General features: G+C 32.3%; 1 protein-coding gene across 8 annotated transcripts in view; it reads right to left on the reverse strand.

Moving 5' to 3' along the window:
- Mp (collagen XV/XVIII-type protein multiplexin) overlaps positions 1-20,412 on the reverse strand; it is a 754,107-nt gene that overhangs the window by 229,413 nt on the left and 504,282 nt on the right. For 4 of the 8 annotated variants that reach the window (XM_076407452.1, XM_076407451.1, XM_076407454.1 and 1 more), the window contains 5 exons: positions 20,157-20,210; positions 16,871-17,062; positions 2,768-2,833; positions 2,537-2,711; positions 2,342-2,475 (listed from right to left, as the gene is read on the reverse strand). In XM_076407452.1, coding sequence (XP_076263567.1) covers positions 2,342-2,475; positions 2,537-2,711; positions 2,768-2,833; positions 16,871-17,062; positions 20,157-20,210 — 621 coding nt within the window. The remainder of the gene's footprint in view (positions 1-2,341; positions 2,476-2,536; positions 2,712-2,767; positions 2,834-16,870; positions 17,063-20,156; positions 20,211-20,412) is intronic. The other 4 variants (XR_013006194.1, XM_076407450.1, XM_076407453.1 and 1 more) reach the window with 3 other exon arrangements.

A 20,412-nucleotide genomic window follows, 5' to 3' on the forward strand; every position in this document is an offset into this window, starting at 1 on the left:
TACTGTAATTTTTAGAAACATGTCATTTCCTCTATTTGTGACCTAATATCTATCGAAGAATGAAGACGGAGCCTCTGTTGTTTCTAGAGAGGTACCATTTTGGCTGCGGTATCTTCGGGAGATGTTGACATCGAAGTATAAATGTTTTAATGAAAGCTCGTCCAGACGAAAGTCCTAGTTAACCTATTTGATTTTGAAATTTATTGATATATGATCTACATATATTCTTTAATTTTCTATTTTCAAAAAATTCCGATATATAATAAACTAATACAATTTTTGTCACTTTTGTTATCATCGTCATCTGACGAAGTCTTTCGCACGCCTGGACAAGGGTTTAGATTCTTATTTAAGAGATACTTGAAATGTAGACATCTATAGGAGGCCAGAAGAGGTAAGTTTTCTAAGGTAAAAGTCTCAAATACCAATAAAATTAATGTTGTAAATATTATATTATGTTGTAAAGAAGTGTTAAATTATTATTGGTATACCAAGGTTTAAACTAACTTTAACTTAAAGGAAACACTCAGTATATGCACAACATATGTCGAATCAAGTCTAGCATCTCTCCGAACCAGATTTCTGCGTTTAAAGCGGGTTAAGTTACGTAAGCCCCACATTTGGGTTGTTTAGGGGAACGCAGGACTTGGCCGCTAAATATCGCAAGGTATAACTAACTACTAATTCTATTCCTATTGCCATTGTAGTGCGCCGTAATGTTATAATCTTGCTGAGCAAAAGGCGGCATTATGTATCGCTCTAATTATGTGGTTAAACCGGCATCGTTTGGCGAAACTAAACATCACATATCCAGTTCCCTTAAACTGTTTTATTGCTATCAGATATTGTTTGTTCACTAATCTACTGTTATTCATATTACAGAGTAGATAAGAAAATGTTTAATCTAAATATGTCGGGTTAGAACTTTTAAAACATGTTTAATAATATTTCATAAAATATAAAAACAAATCAAACTAAACCGCTAATAATATCATCATAGAAAGTTAGATCATCCAACACTACCAACATTGATCAAATTTTATTTTTGTCCCATACTAAGAAATTACATATGAACACATCGAAATAGCATATTTTCAATCGAATTTAAAATGCTGTCGTTGTAGAGCGAGCTTAAGACTCTACCCACTACATTACTAATTTCAACTGGCTATATGAACATATATTTGTTAGTATAGTAGGTGTAGATTACATCTAATTTGTATATGTAATAGTTGCAATGCAAAAATATGCCAAAAGTATTTTATAATAAAATATACTTAGACATTAAGGTAAAGAAACTGCTCAATAGGTTAATATACAAACACTAGTACGTAGATATATCCCAATATCTTTCCTATTTCCCAGATTATTTCCCCTAGCTCCTAGATATCCAGGATCCTTAATCCCCAAAAAATTCTTTAAGAAAAAACAACTTTTATCGAACCGTAGCTGTCATAGAAGAATATTTTTGTCACAGTCACCGTGATTGGATCCTTAAATTGATCTTTGAATTGATATTGACATGATGGTGACCACTGGAGTAGATCTATTGAGTTACTGTGCGTTTGGTCCAGAATCCTCAATCCCCAAAAAATTCTTTAAGAAAAAACAACTTTCATCGAACCGTAGCTGTCATAGAAGAATATTTTTGTCACAGTCACCGTGAGTGGATCCTTAAATTGATCTTTGAATTAATATTGGAATGATGGTGACCACTGGAGTAGATATATTGAGTTACTGTGCGTTTGGTGACACTTACTAGAGATTATTCATCACAATCCTCCATTCTCCAATGTTCAAACTTTTAATTTTGTACTCTGACCAAGTGATTGAATGATAAAATCATCCAGAACCGTTCAACTTTGGCAATTAGAACAGAAAACGTGTTCTATCAATGCAATTAGAGGCACACTTCGACAGTGACTCACCAGAAACAGTGTGACCTCGGTTGAGAGGAGCTCCTTATGCATTCACTTGATACAGTGGTACATAGGACCTGTCCGGAAAAAGTATTTACAACTTGTTCCAGTTGTAGGAAAAAATGTCGACTGTCTGAGATTTTTTATAGCACAGACAACAGCGTCAATAAAAGAGTTAAAGTGAAGTTGCCTCCAAAATAGCATCAAATTATCGAGTCCAAATATGTTATGCATGTTCTGCAAGGTAATTTCCTAATGCAAAAATAAAGAATATCTATTTATTACATTACATAAAAGCGCAATCATTCTTGACTATATACATGTTTAGCACCCAGTAAGACCTACATAGTAACAAGATTAATATTATTACTTGACTTTAAATTATTGTTATCTTAGTAATATTGAATGAATAAAATACTTACATCCACATTTTCAAATTCTACTGGACCTGGTGGTCCTGCAGGTCCTGGTGGTCCCGGTGGTCCTGGAGCACCCTCCTGTCCTTGTTCACCCTTAGCACCAGGCGGTCCCGTCAATCCAGGTGCTCCCCTCTCGCCTGACGAAGACGAAGGTGTTGTCGTTTCAGTAATAACAGTATTTCAATATAAGATATCTACCTCTTTCACCTTTGTCACCTCGTGGTCCAACTGCACCTTTCTCACCAGGTCGTCCGGGTTCACCTGGTAGACCCGGGGAGCCCTCCTTGCCAGGAACGGTTGACATCGCTGGAGAGTATGGTAGCGTTATCCCTAAGGAACTGAGAATGGAGGTAGCGTTGCAGGAACAGACGCCCTAATGCACATAAATTAGTTTAGGTTCGGTTAAAATGCTGTTGAGTGCGTTTTTACCTCTCCAGGAAGTCCAGGAGGTCCGGGTGGGCCTGGTGGTCCTCGAATAGACTCTCCTGGCGGTCCCTATGAAAAATAGGAGTTAAAAATATGTTCGATATCTACACCAGTTAATTTTGAGTCGGTTAAAATACATAGAGCAAATATGGTGACTATCGGCAAGGATTTATTTTGGATTGTGCTCTGTTTTCCTGATATGTGGGATGGGTTTACTCAGGCGCAAAATTATCCAATTACATACTAATAAAATAAAGTTTCGCGATAAAGCGAAACTGCAACACCCCTTTTCATATTTTACGAAAATTTGATGAAATCAGAAAAATTTTAACTGAACAAAATTATAAGTGGTGAGTGAGAGGAGAGTGTTAAATTGGTTCGTGAAGAATGCTTTATGCATGTAGAAATGCAAAGAAGGCATAATGCTTAAATTACGGAATAAATATTTATCTTTAAAATTTTATTGAGAATTTCCCCACAGAGATTTCACTTTATAGTGAAAATATACTTAAATTAATTGTTTTGGCAACATAATTTATTAGTAATTATTAAAAATGATATTAACTTGCAAAAATAAGTAATTATTTGCTTTAGTTTATAAATGAAATGGATAAATATTATTTCCTATCTCACCTCCTATATATATATATATATATATATATATATATATATATATATATATATATATATATATATATATATATATATATATATATATATTAATGTTTAGAATTTTGTTTTAAGGGATAAACAGGATTTGAATATTTGTGGAAGGAAGTGATGTTTTTCACTTTCATCACTTTTTAATTGCATTTATATTATAATGTTCTAATTCCTCTTAAGCGTTACAATTGACACATTTAAAATCCGGTGTTTATGCATTCACTTTGGACCCATCTAATGCCTGAAAATAGTGCAATACTAGTAAAAGATAGCATACATTACTTGGAAATTAACATCGGATTGGACATATGCATACTATATTACATAAAATAAACAATAGAAAAGAATAAACTATATTGTCTTCTTTTTCTAATGATGGTTATTCTTCGAGTCGATCCATAGAGTCGATCTAGTAAAAATGTGAAATAATATAAAATTTTGTAATGCATTAAAATTTCTATAGGAATAATCATTAAATTGTTGTGTTATTTTTGGTGGTTTAACGTACATTGCTTTTAAAATACGGACAAACAGAAGTAAATGCCGAATATAAGGCTGCATTTTTAAAGGTTATAAAATCCAAACAGCATCCATTTTTCAACGTATGCCAAAATTTCACTCTGAAATAGCAGCAGATTTCAAAACGATAACCAGAACAGAGAAGAAAATTATTTTGTTGGCTTAGTAGTCAATTAATTAGTGAGGTTTGTCCATCAAGTATAGTAGTAAAAACATTATATATTTTAGTAATGATTTAATTTTTATTTTATAGGTGAGACGTATCCTGAATTTGTTGAGAGTGAAAATCCAAGGTTATGAAGAATTGTATATAAAAGAATTTAGAATAAGAGAAGAAGTATAGTAGAAAGTGAGTACGAAAACATTAAAACTGCCGAAATAGTTGACCTGGAACAAATAAACATAATATAAAACGATCAGTGACCCCCTAATGATCTAATGGCTACTTCTCTGAAGATGGCGGGGTCAAACAAACAAGAAAAAGAGGACGCATCTTTATATAAGAGTATAGGCAAATACATTATTGTCTTGTAAAAATAATGATGTATTGACTGTGTATATTTTTCAGCTGAAAAGTACGATCATCCATTCGTTTTAGGCTAGTAAATGTATAATATCCCAACCAAAGGCTGGAAATAGGCAATTCATTAATAGTGTTTGTGGATCAGGAGTAGTAGCAATAATTGGAGTAGGGATAATAATTGATCATATTCCGTGATTTTTATGAAATTTTCATTACTTTCATATATAATGATAGGGGTAGTTTTCTAATTTTGTTGTCATTATGTGGGTTGGTTTAAATCTAAACAATGTAAATAATTATATATACATTGTGTTTGATATTATTTATGGTAATGTTTATGGTAATGTTTATGTATATAGTTCTTGGAGTTCTTCTTAATTGCCTAAATATGCAAATTAATTTAAATATGGTGTTTTTATAAAAAAATATCGACATATATTAATTACATTTTTTATGTTTCATTTTATTCAATAATTGTAAAGATAAAAAAGTTATTTCAAAATGTGCCAAATACGAAATTATTTGCTAAATAATGTGTGCTGTAAAAAATATATAAAGCCACCTAAAATGAACTTGAAACTTGAAATGAAAACATTCAGTCTTTGATTTGTTGGTACACTTCAAGAGATTGCTGCTGTAGTTACTATTTAGCCAGCCAAAGTCACAGGAATATATAACTAAGACACCTCTTATACAAATATTAATATACTTATGTTCACTTATTGTTATATGTATATTAAAAAAAATATATTATCAAAACACATTTTTGAATTGACTGATGAGGAAACAGCGAGAAATGTGTAAATTGTTTTCGTGAGCTCCTTTAAATATTTTTAGTTTGTATGATAATATCTCCACTATCGTACGTGCCCTAAAAGTGGTCAAGACCCACCTCTCACACGTCACAATTTCTTCGCATATTAGTAAGGACCCAACGCCTCCTTATAATATAAAGCAGCTGTTGCCTGGACAAGCGCTGCGTGTCCACTGTCAGTCGAGTTTGTCGAGAAATTTTGAAAAAGGTCCCGAGACATTCTTTTGCTAAACGTGTATATGCACAGTGGAGAAAATTAATGGCCATCTCATGGTTCACTCAAACTTCTAATGGCTGTTCCAACTCGAACAATACGTTACCCTGGCTCTTTGTTCATTGTCTTTGGATTCGGAATATAAACAAATGTGTTTTATTTGACGTGGTTGTTACAGAAACGACATTCACGGTGGGTGTAATAGTTGGATTGATGAGAAAAATAATGCTCTTATAATTTATCAAGTTTTACTTATCAAAAACTGTTACTATTCATCTATTTGTTTAATTAATTGTATTTTACATTAGATATGCTTAGTACAATCTTAATTTAGATATTAATGTATTTTCATTAAATTTTATTAAATATTTATATAACACAAAATTTTCTAACTTGCCTTTAGACTTTCGTAGAGTCAAGACGTGTTTCTCCATTCACCAAAGGAACTCCCTACAAATATTACAATAACACAGCTGTACTCTATTACGATCAAAATTTAGTTAACGGTCTCAAAGAGTTCCTAGGTACGCGTTAACGGCGATACGTTGAACCTAAAATGAACTGAATATATGTCACGAAACAAAAAACGTTTCAAGTTTCGCCGTTACAATAATATTTATTATTTATTTATTATTTTAAAAGTCCATCAGCCTATTGGGCTATTTAAGGCCGAGTTTCAATGTATTTTTAAATAAAGTATACATAAAAGACATTCAAAAATAATATACCAAACAAATTACAATAGAGAAGAATTACAAAAGGTGCATCAATCCAGCGGGTTGGACCAGTTGTTTTAATGACCTTGGCATTCCGAGCTGCTGTCTCAGTACCTCAAACTTTTCACACTCCAGAATGATGTGCTTGACGCTCTGTTTTGTTTGGTATTCGTCACATTGTGGGGGATCTCTTCCTTTTAACAGATGTTCATGCGTTAGTCTGCTATGCCCAGCAAGGATGCTCAATTGGAACCTGCTGAGATTGTTAATATTAAGAGATTGGTGAAAAACCCCCTTGATTTCCCCCAACTTGTTATTTTCCATAGAAGTTATTTCCCAATTTAGTTGATCCAAATTTCTGTATAGAGTTTTTATATGTATTTTCGCGGCTTCCTTACTGAATAGAATGCTCAGTTTGATTGACTCTTCCTTTCTGCTTGCCAGATAGTCGGGTCTTTCATTACTGCAATTCCCCTATGAGAGGGAATCCATAGATAATTTATTCTTACTCCTCTCCTCCCCAGTGCTGTATGTAGCTTTTTGATAGCTATAACTAGAGGGCGGACTCTCCTTACTGAAATCAGACTGTCTAAAGAACTCATTGAGTAGTAGAACTGACTCAGCTCTGGATAAAATCACTGAAGTGAAGAAGTGAAGTTCTGAAGTTCATTTGTGTTTTTCCTTGTTGCTTAAGTTTTTTTAAGTTTTAAAACTTCCTCTGATTGCCTAGAATAAGCTACCATTACTAGTATAGTTCGATTTTTTAACTTTTTCACAGACTTCAATTCACCCACTGCAGATAATAATTCTATCGGAGATAGACTTTCAATAGATCACTCTCGGAAATTATTACAAAGTATCAATCACAGTCTTCCTGCGTATATCTGTCTCAAAATTCTATCTGTCTTCTGGGTCTTTTTAGACCTATATTCTGGGTGCCAGTAGTAGTTACCGGCATTCCGACCTGGTCACCTACCGGAACTGCTGCGCAATCGATGGTTGACGGTCGAATAGGGCCTGCGCGACCACCCACGGTCTCAACCGGTACTGGGGTTCCGAATCTCTGCACCATAATTTCATTTTCTATTTTATGTACTTCCATAATTGATATAAAAGAACATGGAACATGTAGGGGACGTCACAAAAACACCACACAACTGGGGCCCCGGAGTCGTCACGCCCATACTATGACTGCGGCACATCAACCTTGGTCAACATCTCGCAACCACAACCCCCTGGGGGGCCTCACAATAATAGGATAGTGAAAACTAGCACTCTTGTAAAAATACACATAAATATTAAAACAAAATGGATCCAGTTGCACTTATGAATGAATACAATGTATTAAAAGCAACTAATCAGCAGTTAAACCAAAAAAATTGGAACTAAGTAATGAGCTTGCAGTTATGCAATTTCATACGCAAAGTGTATCACAAAACGTAGAGTAGACACCAAGAAAATTAAGAGAAGAGTATTTCACCGACGAGGATGAACTATTAATCTATTTGGAATATCGTTCTTTGAGCATTATATTTTCTCAAGTTCTAAACGTTTCTTAAACAATATATGATTAAATACCCAACAATCAATTGAAATGGTTAGTTTAAAATATCCTAGCGAATTTTTGATAACTTTACATGAAAATCTCATTAAAACCATCTTCTCTGTATTGGCAGACAGCTAGTCTCGACACCTAGGGGCGTGAAATTTGGTACGGTTAAAGCTTATATCAAGGAAGAGTTTTAGGCTTATATTTTTGAGTAAAATATACTACAAATAAATAATTTCCAGTAAAACAAAATGCGCTCAAGTTCACGAATAGCCATCAGATCTTTGACAAAAATTATATAAACAAATAGTTTAAATTCCAGATCCAACTTTTATACTGTGTTTATTCATTGTGATTATGCATTGTTTCTGTTGTGCAAAACAGCCACGGACGTGTAATTTTTAAAATAAAAATATGATAGCACCGTACCGCAAAGTATCGGTAGGAAATTTATAATATGAAGATAAATCACCAAATTGTGGATTTGAAAGGAAAAGTGAGTATGTTGAAATGTTCTTATACGAAGTTATATAAGATTTGGTGCTACTTTCGCTTATTTTCGTATTAGAGGAACTATTAAAGAGTTATGGCAAGTTTGGATAAAAACGATTAAGAATAGTATATAAGTTATATTTTACATTTTTGATGTCTGGTGACTAAAACAGAGCTTAGAAAAATTGTTCTTGCTTAAGGACTGTTATTTATTGACCTATCTGCAAGGGCGAGATCGAAGTAGAATAGTAGTAGAATTAATACTACTTATGATACTTTGTTATAATGTTGAGTGGCGTAGTAATTTCAACTTATTAGTACCTTTTTGATCATTGAAACATAATGCAAATTAGATTAAAATAAATGTCAGTATCTGAGATTGTTTACGTATATTTAACATGTTTCTATACACAGACATATACTATTTAGTTAATGTTATATATCAAATACATTTCTGATGTTATATTAAAAAAAGGACAAATAGTAATATCTATTAAAAGAACTGTTTCTTGCAAGGCTTGTCTTTTGTACAAGCTCAATGTAAATATATTTTTGATTCGTAATATAAATAGAAATAAAACGTGGATGGCAACAAACGTGCACGTGGATAACTTAATATATTTTATCATTGGCAGTTGTATAAGATTCCAAATTCCAGCGAATCACGTGGAGAAACTCAACTAATTGTACATAAAAAAAAAGATTTATATAAAATTTACCATTTATTCAAGAATCTTTTATTTAGTCGAAAAGACTGAATATTTTCTTAATATAGATTTCTATATGTATCCTTGAAAATATTTATTAATAACAATAATTTTATCAGTAGTGTAATTCTAGCTATTTTATTATAGACATCAAAAATTAATACACTTTTTAGTGTTCAATTGAAAAGTTAAATTCTGTTGAAAATAATTTTTATTTAACAAAGCGACTGGTACTGAGAAGAGAATTTTTGTCAATATTTGGAAGAAACAAAAGTCAAAGATAATAAAAAATATTGGACCTTAGAAACATATGAAATATTTATATAAAGATTTTCTTTCAAGGGTGAGTTTTAATACCAAATTTGCATCCTTATAATAAAAATGCTAATACGGCAATAATCAAATTTTTCTTTGGCGGCGAAGATAATTTCGCGGTCAAACCGTGAATATACTTACGTTAAGAGACAATGCAATTTACAAAATTAGATATCAGATTTAAGAAAAATAACATTTAAACGACTTCGGAATCGACTTGAACTAAAAATTCGGATTTCATTTATCTATTATATCATAAAAATAATATTGTTCAACAACAGAATATTCCTATTTAAGAAAAATCTAAGCGTGATCGACCAAAACATTATCGTGTGTACCGGAAAGACTTTACCGGTTTTTCAAAAGTAGCAAAATCCGCTGAAAATCATCCTTTGCTGGTGGCAACCTACGATAAGCAGACTCTAACCTTATCGTTCAGAAAAACAGAATCAGGCTTAAAGAGTTCTGCAACAGAATGAGGTTCTCGATAAATAAGACAAAATTTTCTCCTTTTGTTCTACAACATTGAAAAAAACTTTACGTCTATACTGTATAAGACCACAATAATACCTGATTTATTTCTGGAGTCGGTGGATAGTAAATAAAATAAATAATTCGGTAGTATTATATATTAAATCAAATTAGTCAATTAACAAGATTTCAGTTGTAATGATATATTTTAATTAAGAAAAAGAAAATTAATGTAACAATTAATGACACTTTCACAATAAATCAACTTGTTAAACTTGTTGGACATAATGCACTTTTCGTTTTACAGGCATTATATTTGTCGGATTTCCCGTTTATATCCAGCATTGTCGTTGAGTAAAAGTTCTGGATCACTGTCTAAACCATAAGGAGTATTTCGTCGTGTAAAATAGCGTTTAATAGTTTCAACTGCAACATCTACATTCATTAGTTTTAATTCAGAATTATCCAGCATCGTTGATTAATTCCAAAGTAATTTCCGTGTCACTGACGACAATCCTGCTGGCGATTTCGGAATTAATTTACAGAACTGCGGGTCAGTCGTCTGCCGCTGCCGTTACCCGTAATGGTTCAGCGTCACGATCAGTAATCAGAAGACGCGCTGTTATTGTCTCATTTAAAATTAAACCGATTGAAAAAAGAAACAGAAACAACCGGCCGAGGGAATCACGGATTGGCGAGTTCGCCAGAAGAGACATGTTCGGAATTTCTGCTGAGTAACCGCTACCTTTTCATATTTTTTGATATTCTTTTTAATAATTCAGTGGGGACAGTTGTAAAGGGCCGCATAATATAGGCGCCGAAGTAATGCTTTACTCGGAAATATCTATGCTCGGAGTGCTTATTTAATATTCATAATACAGCCGTATATGATTGCCACTTTTTCTTCCACAATAAAATTTGTCATGGGGTTATGTAAAGCTGTCCATATATTATTTACATATTTTTAAAAATGGAATTTTTAATCATTTTACGTTTATTATTATTGTTATTATAATTGCAATAATTTTCTTTAATAATACAACAATATGTTTACTTTGGTTATAAAATATGATGTCAATGTTCTACTACTCTAGGGCCTCATCTAAGTATATGGAGTGGTATGTTGAATTTGTGCAATAAATGTTTGAAAAATTAATTCTATACATATGATGTCAAGTACGTAAATGTGTCGTGCAATTCATAACCCCTGACTAAGGACAGGTTATTCAAGGAAACACCCACTTGAGCGGCTCAAAACGAAGTTCTTGAAACGGTCTTTTGATATTAGCAATTAACTAGGTTTTCAAAAGAGTGGAACCAGGCTAGTAAGGCAGTTCCCTAACAGTAGGAAGTAAAGTTTCGATAAATAAGACATAATTATCGCCCATTTTGCCGGACACTTGACTAAAACTTTATGTATACCTTGTTGATTTACTGAATCGATGGATATAGTATATAGAAAAGGAAAATTAAACAAAATATATTATTAGAATTTTTTCGATTAATAGTAAAATTGATGATAATTTCACATACAATTAACTTTCTAAACATCAAACTGCTGGCTTAAATCGGAATTACTGCTTATATCCGGTATTGTTGTTGTGTAAAAGTTCTGAATCACGGTATAAACCGTAAGGAATATCTCGTCGTGTAAAATAGCGTTTAACAACTTCAACTGCGCCAACTACATCCATTAGTTTTAATTTAGATTTATCCAGCATTGGTGGTTAATTCAAAAGTAATTTCTGTCTCACTGACGACAATCCTGCTGACGATTTCATAATTAATTTGCAGAACGGCGGATCAGTCGTCTGCCGCTGCCGTTACCCGTAATGGTTCAGCGTCACGATCAGTAATCAGAAGACGCGCTGTTATTGTTTCATTTAAAATTAAACCGATTGAAAAAAGAAACAGAAACAACCGGCCGAGGGAGTCACGGATTGGCGAGTTCGCCAGAAGAGACATGTTCGGAATTTCTGCTGAGTAACCGCTACCTTTTCACATCTTTTGATATTCTTTTTAATAATTCAGTGGGGACAGTTGTAAAGGGCCGCATAATATAGGCGCCGAAGTAATGCTTTACTTGGAAATATCTCTGTTTGGAGTGCTTATTTAATATTCATAATACAGCCGTATATGATTGATACTTTTTCTTGCACAATAAAATTTGTCATGGGATTATGTAAAGTTGTCCATATATTATTTACATATTTTTAAAAATGGAATTTTTAATCATTTTACGTTTATTATTATTGTTATTATAATTGCAATAATTTTCTTTAATAACACAACAATATGTTTACTTTAGTTATAAAATATAATGTCAATGTTTACTACTCTAGGGCCTCATCTAAGTATATGGAGTGGTATCTTGAATTTGTGCAAGAAATGTTTGAAAAGTTAATTCTATACATATGATATCAAGTACGTAAATGTGTCGTGCAATTAATAACCCCTGGCTACGGAAAGGGTATTCAAGGAAATACCCACTTAAGCGGCTCAAAACGAAGTTCTTGAACCGGTCTTTTGATATTAGCAATTAACTAGGTTTTCAAAAGAGTGGAACCAGGCTAGTAAGGCAGTTCCCTAACAGTAGGAAGTAAAGTTTCGATAAATAAGACAGAATTATCGCCCATTTTGCCGGACACTTGACTAAAACTTTATGTATACCTTGTTGATTTACTGAATCGATGGATATAGTATATAGAAAAGGAAAATTAAACAAAATATATTATTAGAATTTTTTCGATTAATAGTAAAATTGATGATAATTTCACATACAATTAACTTTCTAAACATCAAACTGCTGGCTTAAATCGGAATTACCGCTTATATCCGGTATTGTTGTTGTGTAAAAGTTCTGAATCACGGTATAAACCGTAAGGAATATCTCGTCGTGTAAAATAGCGTTTAACAACTTCAACTGCGCCAACTACATCCATTAGTTTTAATTTAGATTTATCCAGCATCGGTGGTTAATTCAAAAGTAATTTCTGTCTCACTGACGACAATCCTGCTGACGATTTCATAATTAATTTGCAGAACGGCGGATCAGTCGTCTGCCGCTGCCGTTACCCGTAATGGTTCAGCGTCACGATCAGTAATCAGAAGACGCGCTGTTCTTGTCTAATTTAAAATTAAACCGATTGAAAAAAGAAACAGAAACAACCGGCTGAGGGAATCACGGATTTGCGAGTTCGCCAGAAGAGACATGTTCGGAATTTCTGCTGAGTAACCGCTACCTTTTCACATTTTTTGATATTCATATTAATAATTCAGTGGGGACAGTTGTAAAGGGCCGCATAATATAGCCGCCGAAGTAATGCTTTACTCGGAAATATCTCTGTTCGGAGTGCTTATTTAATATTCATAATACAGCCGTATATGATTGACACTTTTCCTTGCACAATAAAATTTGTCATGTGTTATGTAAAGCTATTCATACATTATTTACATATTTTTAAAATGGAAATTTTAATCATTTTACGTTTATTTATTAATATGATCGATTATAATAATTGCAATAATTTTCTTTAATAACACAACCATATGTTTACTTTGGCTATAAAATATGATCTATTTCCTCGAACCAGATGTCAATGTTCAACTACTCTAGGGCCTCAACTAAGTATATGGAATGGTATCTTGAATTTGTGCAAGAAACGTTTGAAAAGCTAATTCTATACATATGAAGTCAAGTACTTGGCTATGGACAGGGTATTCAAGGAAACACCGACTTAAGCGGTTCAAAACGAAGTTCTTGAAACAGTCTTTTGATATTAGCAATTAACTAGGTGTTCGAAAGAGCGAAACCAGGCTAGTAAGGCAGTTCCCTAACAGTAGGAAGTAAAGTTTCGATAAATAAGACAGAATTATCGCCCATTATACCGGACTATTGACTAAAACTTATTGTCAATGCAGCATCAGACTAACTTAATATACCTTGTTGATTTATTGAATCGATGGATAGTATATATAAAAGGAAAATTAAACAAAATATTTTATTAGAATTTCTTCGATTAATAGTAACATTAATAATAATTTCACATTTAATCACCATTTTAAACTTCAAACTGTTGGCTTAAACCACTATTCGTTTACAGGCATTTTATATGTCGGAATTACCGTTTATATCCGGTATTGTTGTTGTGTAAAAGTTCTGGATCACTGTATAAACCATAAGGAATATCTCATCGTGTAAAATAGCGTTTAACAATTTCAACTGCGCCAACTATGTCCGTTAGTTTTAATTTAGATTTAACCAACATCGGTGCTTAATGCAGAAGTAATTTCTGTGTAACTGACGACAATCCTGCTAACGATTTCATATTTAATTTGCAAAACGGCGGATCAGTCGTGTGCTGCTGCTGTTACCCGTAATGGTTTGGCGTCACGATCAGTAATCAGGAAACGCCGGTTTTGTCTCACTTAAAATTAAACCGATTGAAAAAAGAAACAGAAATAACCGGACGAAGTAATCACAGATTGGTGAGTTCGCGAGAAGATACATGTTCGAAATTTCTGTTGAGTAATCGCTACCTTTTCACATTTAACAAAGGGTCGCATAATATTTCCGCCGAAGTAATGCTTGGTTTGGAAATATCCCTGTTCGTAGCGTTTTTTAAATATTCATAATACAGCCGTATATGGTTGCCACTTTTTCTTGCACAATAAAATATATTCTATGTGAGGTAAAGCTGTTAATATATTATTTGTATATTTTTAAAAATATATTTTAGTATGATCGATTATTATAATTGCAATAATTTTATTTAATAACACAACCGTGTCTTTGCTGTGGTTGTAAAATAATATGAGATAATATAAGACATCAATGCTCAACCATACTATAGTCTAAATCAAGAATATGGAGCGTTGCCTTGAATATGTGAAGGAAATGACCGAATAAAGATTACTTTTATGCATATAAAACCAAGCATTCCTATCTGTCGTGCAACTACTTCCAGAAAACCGCTGCCGTGTAAATGTTTGTGTTAATATTGTATATTGTAACGAGTGAGATGACACATTCGGTAGGATTTCTCTTGGCTGTTTGTATTTTAAGTGTATTCTTTTAACAGGAATCGAAATACCTATCAAGAAAAGAAGATATGCTGCTGTTGCACAGTTATTCGAAGCATTTCCTGGTCTAGTTAGGTTGTTTTCGAGTAAAAGTATCATAGTGAAAGCTGTATGATCTCAAAATCTAGATTGAAGGTGTTCAAAGCCTCCTAGCCATAAACTATTACGGTAAAAAAGTATTAAACATTACTCCTAGTCAGTCAATTTCCGGCACATTGATCACAGCTCAGGGTGTAAGGCCACCAAAGAAGCACTGAAGTTGCTGTGAACTAACATAGTATACTGAAATTTGGATGGAATCTTGCAGTTCAGGATACACGGATACCAAAAGTGGACTGCAATAGTTCATTATCTATTGAGAGAATGATTATTCAGAAATTGGGAAACTATTTCATACATCATGGAATTTCGGGTAGAAATGGTACAATATCTAATATAATTTTGAAATTTTCAAATATAAGGTGAAGTGGGCGACTAAGGTACCCAAAAATACAAAAAATAATACCCAAAAATACTTCTTATAATTATAAGCTATCCAGGCGGGACAAGGGCTATGTACATCTTTGGTCGTTTCTTTAGGAGGGAAATGATATATCGCGCAATTAATACGGTTCTATCTATAGACAGGGTATTCGACGAAACGTGTGATGCAATGTGTAAAATGTTCAATAATGGATATCGAGAATTGTTATGTATATTTTCTAATAGATAAGAACACTTACTCTCATTTATTATCGCTGTTAAATAAGTCGCCCCTTAGTATTTTAAAGCAAATTAATTAATTTTATGTTTTAAAACTTATCATATAATTAATGTTAATAGTGAGTTGGGGAAACACTTAGTATCAATTAATTTGTGACCATTTATGGCTATTATTTGGGTTTCGACTACAATCTTTCTCACCCATTACTACTAAACCTGACTCACTCTTTATGGCCTGTAATCATCCACTTAGAAACTGCCCAATATTGTTGCATCTCAGGATCGATTCACAGATGGAAGCTTAGTCCATTCATTTTTCATTAGTTTATGCGGGAATCAAGTTACCAGAGGTTCTTTTGGTGTCCAGTTATATGTAAATGATTCATAATCTACAATGATTTTCAACTGATTTAAAACAATACAGTTTTTAAAGGCTTGTTATATAATTTGTTTAATAGGTTTGTAGGCAATACATCCATATTTCAAAATGGAACACTAAATAATAATCGCGCAAAGGCAAAAACATTTGATGGAAAATTGTAAACATTAGATTAACATTCAGAGATTATGTTTGATTAGCCATAATATATATTAAAAATTCACTGCAAATATATTGTTTCCCATGCTGAAAACAGGAATGGAAATTTATTCTAGATGTAGAGTTAGTGTTTGCCACCAAGTCCATGCGTGACTATCATGGAGAAGTGAACCAGAATATGTTTTTGTTCTGATTTGAAAATCGGCTATTAAAGATCTTAGAGAAACGGAGAACTTAGGACGTGTATCGACAAATGTTTAGGAATGACTTGAAATACATATATTAAGTTTTCAAGAGGTCATGTTAAAGATAGAACTATTTCAAATTATTACTAGGTAAATATAAATGAAATATTTAATTTCATTTATAAGTTGTTTCTTTTGTAAGTAAATTACATTTCATAACAATATGCATAAAATAAAATAAGCTAAATCAGATGGTTGAACAATATGGCCACAGAATATTATGTCTTCCTTCCTTATTGTTCGAATGTTCAAGGAAAGGCAATAAACCGAATATAATAAAACACTTTCGACGAAAGAAACGCAAATAACTAAATACAATTTTACCCGTTCAGTTATTTCATTCAGCGACATATCGAGGCAGACCTACTATGCTCAATACATTCCATTTCCCCGCGCATATTGAAATTCTTTTCACCCTTCTTTCCATAAATATTGAAAAAAACCCGTCGCACACATCGGGAAAAAAGCGACCGTGTCAACAGGCGCGGAAATACAATTTTCCGTGAATTGTCTCACCCCCCTCTCTCGCTCGCGCCCTCTTTCATTCTCGACTTACCCTCGGCCCTCGGTCTCCCTTCTCTCCTCGATATCTTCCCGCAGCTTGTCGGTCATTAAAAATGAAATTACAACAGTTTTCTTTGGTGCCGCACAGGCAGTTCTTACCGTCGGGCGGCGGCGGGGGTGGGGGGAACACCCCGAGGCCTTCGTTGTCCTCTTCTCTGAACGGGGGATAATCTGTGCGTTCCACCTGCAAAGGAAAAAAATGCTGAATAAAATATTCATGGGGCGAGAAACGAAATACGTGTGTGCCATTTTGGGTGATTAGGGTGTAGTGATTTTCGTTTTTTTTCTTCTTCCCGTTTCAATTAGGTTAGGTATTTTTTTGGCGGTTAGCAAAAGACCTTCCTTGCACCAAATAATGTTCGAGATTGTTATCTTTAAGCTTCATGTTAATAAAATATGAACTACGATAAAAAGTAAGTTATTGTTATCACTAAAAAGAATGTAAAAGTGTACAGACATTCATATGTTTGCTAAAAGTTACCGTAAATTATTAGTAAAGTTAGTATTTAGCTCCGAGAGCATATTTTAGAATGAAATAGATTAATCAACAAGCAATAGTCCGTTCGTTTCTTTAAGATATGCTTATGAAATATTGTACTCATATGTAACTCTTAACGTATCTGCGATGGAGGCAACATTGTACGTTTTTTTCGGGATCGTACTAAAACTAATTCATTTAATTTAATTATAAAAAAGAATGATAAACATTAAGAGGTTATGTATTAAACATGTTATATATAAGCAACATTTACAAATTAAAAGGTAAAAAAAACTGCCTCGAAGTATTCGATTTTAGAAATTTTTAGAAATAATTTCATAATAGGAGGATATTTTAATACCAAACAAACATTGTGGGGGTCGAGACCTATTACCATAAAAGGCAAAGATCTATAAAACTTAATTACATAACCGAAATATATAGGCTTATGTTTATTTTTGTTTATATACTATATATACATCAGATCTAATTTACTTCCTCATACTGAAAAGCATATCAACAAATTACATCAATATTGAAGACTATTGTACTCAATCACCAGATTACTGCTATTATTTCGACAATAAGAGAGATAGTTATTATTATATAATCATAAAAAACGGCCAGGTCCAAAAAGAAAAACAGGTTAGATATAAAAGGAGATATTAACCTTTTGTATGTTCTGGTGAAAATAACTGAAAAACTGTATATGAAAGTAAAATGGCCATTTTACTAAAAGCGACATTTAACAGTAAAAGAAAAAAATCAGGAAAACTCAATATTACTCTTTGTGGTACCGAAGAATAATGCAAGAAAATAATGGCAATAAAGCAAAGCACCATCTGAAGTATTGAAATTGTAATATACATTCTGGGTTGACAACTCAAAAAGATTTGTATGTTAACTAAATTTGTTTTTTGCGTAAATTTTTGTCTGATAGCAGTGAATATGTGCACCATATGATTTTAAAATGAAAAAATGCTTAATATAGATAATAATATGTTAGATATAAAAAAAGGTTTCATAAGTTCTGGTGAAAATAATTGATATACTGCAAATTGAAGTCCAATGGCCATTTTATCGCAAGCAACACGGAACAAAAAGTCAAAAAAAGCAGGAAAACTCAATATAGCTTTTTATAGCGTCGAAACATAATGTAAGAAAATAATGGCAACAAAGCAAAGCACCAGCTGAAGCACTGAAACTGTACTAAACATTCTGGGTTAACAACTCAACAAGATTTTTATGTCGAGTGAATTTGCGATAAATGAGATGGTCTTTGAATTTTTCTAGACAGCAGCATATCAAGTGATTGATTGTTCTTTTTGGAAAGCTGCTAAATAATTAAACTGGCAAAAATATAAAAACTCGCAAAGATAATGGAGAGTAGACAAAAAGGTGAGACTGTAGGACTATTAGCCGAATACTTGTCAAATAATTTCCAACCCAATACAAATAGATATGAAGAAAGAGTTATAAAACCAGCAGGTCCAGAGAAAATTGCTAACGAAATTCAGAAAAAATTATATCACTGACATCCCTAAATCTAACGTAGCAGCAATGGCTACATTTGTAGAAGACTGAAGACTGACTGACTTGAACTTGAAGGCTAGAAGAACCTTACTTTAATTTGTGTGTAATAGCAGTGAATATGTGCACTAAAAGCTTTTAGTATAAAAAATTAAAGGCAACAATTAGTACACAATTGGGGAACTGATTCAGACGCAATTGAAAAGGAGGTCTAGTAAAGGTGTTAGTGTTAGTGTTAAAATTTGTAAATAAATTGTTAGCCCTAGTAATTTAACTATGTTACTAGGAAGAAGGAATTTTCTTCATAAGATACCTTTGGAGAAAATCTATTACTTTAGGTAACCCTTTGGACCAATTTAAGACTCATTTGATCTATAAAGATACAAAGATTTCTGACTTCTCAAAAAAAAAAAAATTATAAAACATGACTAAAATATAGGAACGGAATTTTCGTTTCATTTTCACGCATCGATCCATTGAATAACTTAGAAAGGGTACTAAAATTTAGGAAGAAATTTAGATTTTTTTTAAATTTGGCGCTCTAGAATAGCTAATATTGGCTAACTCTATATATACTAAATAACAGTTGCAACATGAAACGTATATTTTCATATATCTATATGTATATCAAATATTATCTAATAAAAATATTCACTCTTATGTTTATGCTTTAGTTCAACTAATTTAAAATATAATAAAATGATAAATTCAAGAAACTAAATAAAATTGCAAAATATCTTAATTTATATTGCTCTTACACGACTACGTTTATTACAAATAACACCCGTCTTGCTGTTGAAAAGTACGAAGATATTTTTAGAATATCAAGCCAAAATATAAATGCCCCCAGTTGTTATGTTCTCCAAAGTACAGAACTTTAGAGATATCGCGAAGTAAGCAAAACCGGCAAACAGGACGAAACTTTTTCAATAAAAAACGATACGTTACAAAAAATCCAGCTATCAAATTCCGTGTAAGTTTCCAAGAAGCAGCTTCAAATAAATAATAAATTGTATTGTTTTTATGAAAATCTTCTTCAAAACAATAAGAAGAACACGAAAGATTTTTAAGGTGATATAACAGTAGTAAATAATAATAACAATGATTACAGGTAGTTAGTAGTTTAATGTTGATAAATATTAGTAAAAAGTAACTGGAATACTTAGTCAAGAATACATTAAAATAATATGTTAATAAATATAACTATGTTAGTTTAGTTACGGTATTAGCTGGGGTTATATATCAAGACATATGCAATAAAGACACTTACACTATTATCTACTACATCATTGCTAATATCATCCTCATAGTCAGCAGTAATTTCCTAATAAAAAAAATAAATTAAACAATAATAATAAAATATATCAAACCTAATAACAATACAAAATATTAAGAACTATAGAAATTCAGACAAAACTAATTTTGTTATTTAATATTCTTCTTTATTTATTAAATTTATTTATCTTTATTAATTCTATTTTTGTAATTTACGTAGAAAGCTACAAAGTTAAATTTCATATAAATAG

This window comes from Rhynchophorus ferrugineus, unplaced genomic scaffold (assembly GCF_030347505.1).
Source record: "Rhynchophorus ferrugineus isolate W39M unplaced genomic scaffold, kcgeb_rfMv2 rfM6, whole genome shotgun sequence".
In the NCBI taxonomy this organism is placed as follows: domain Eukaryota; kingdom Metazoa; phylum Arthropoda; class Insecta; order Coleoptera; family Curculionidae; genus Rhynchophorus; species Rhynchophorus ferrugineus.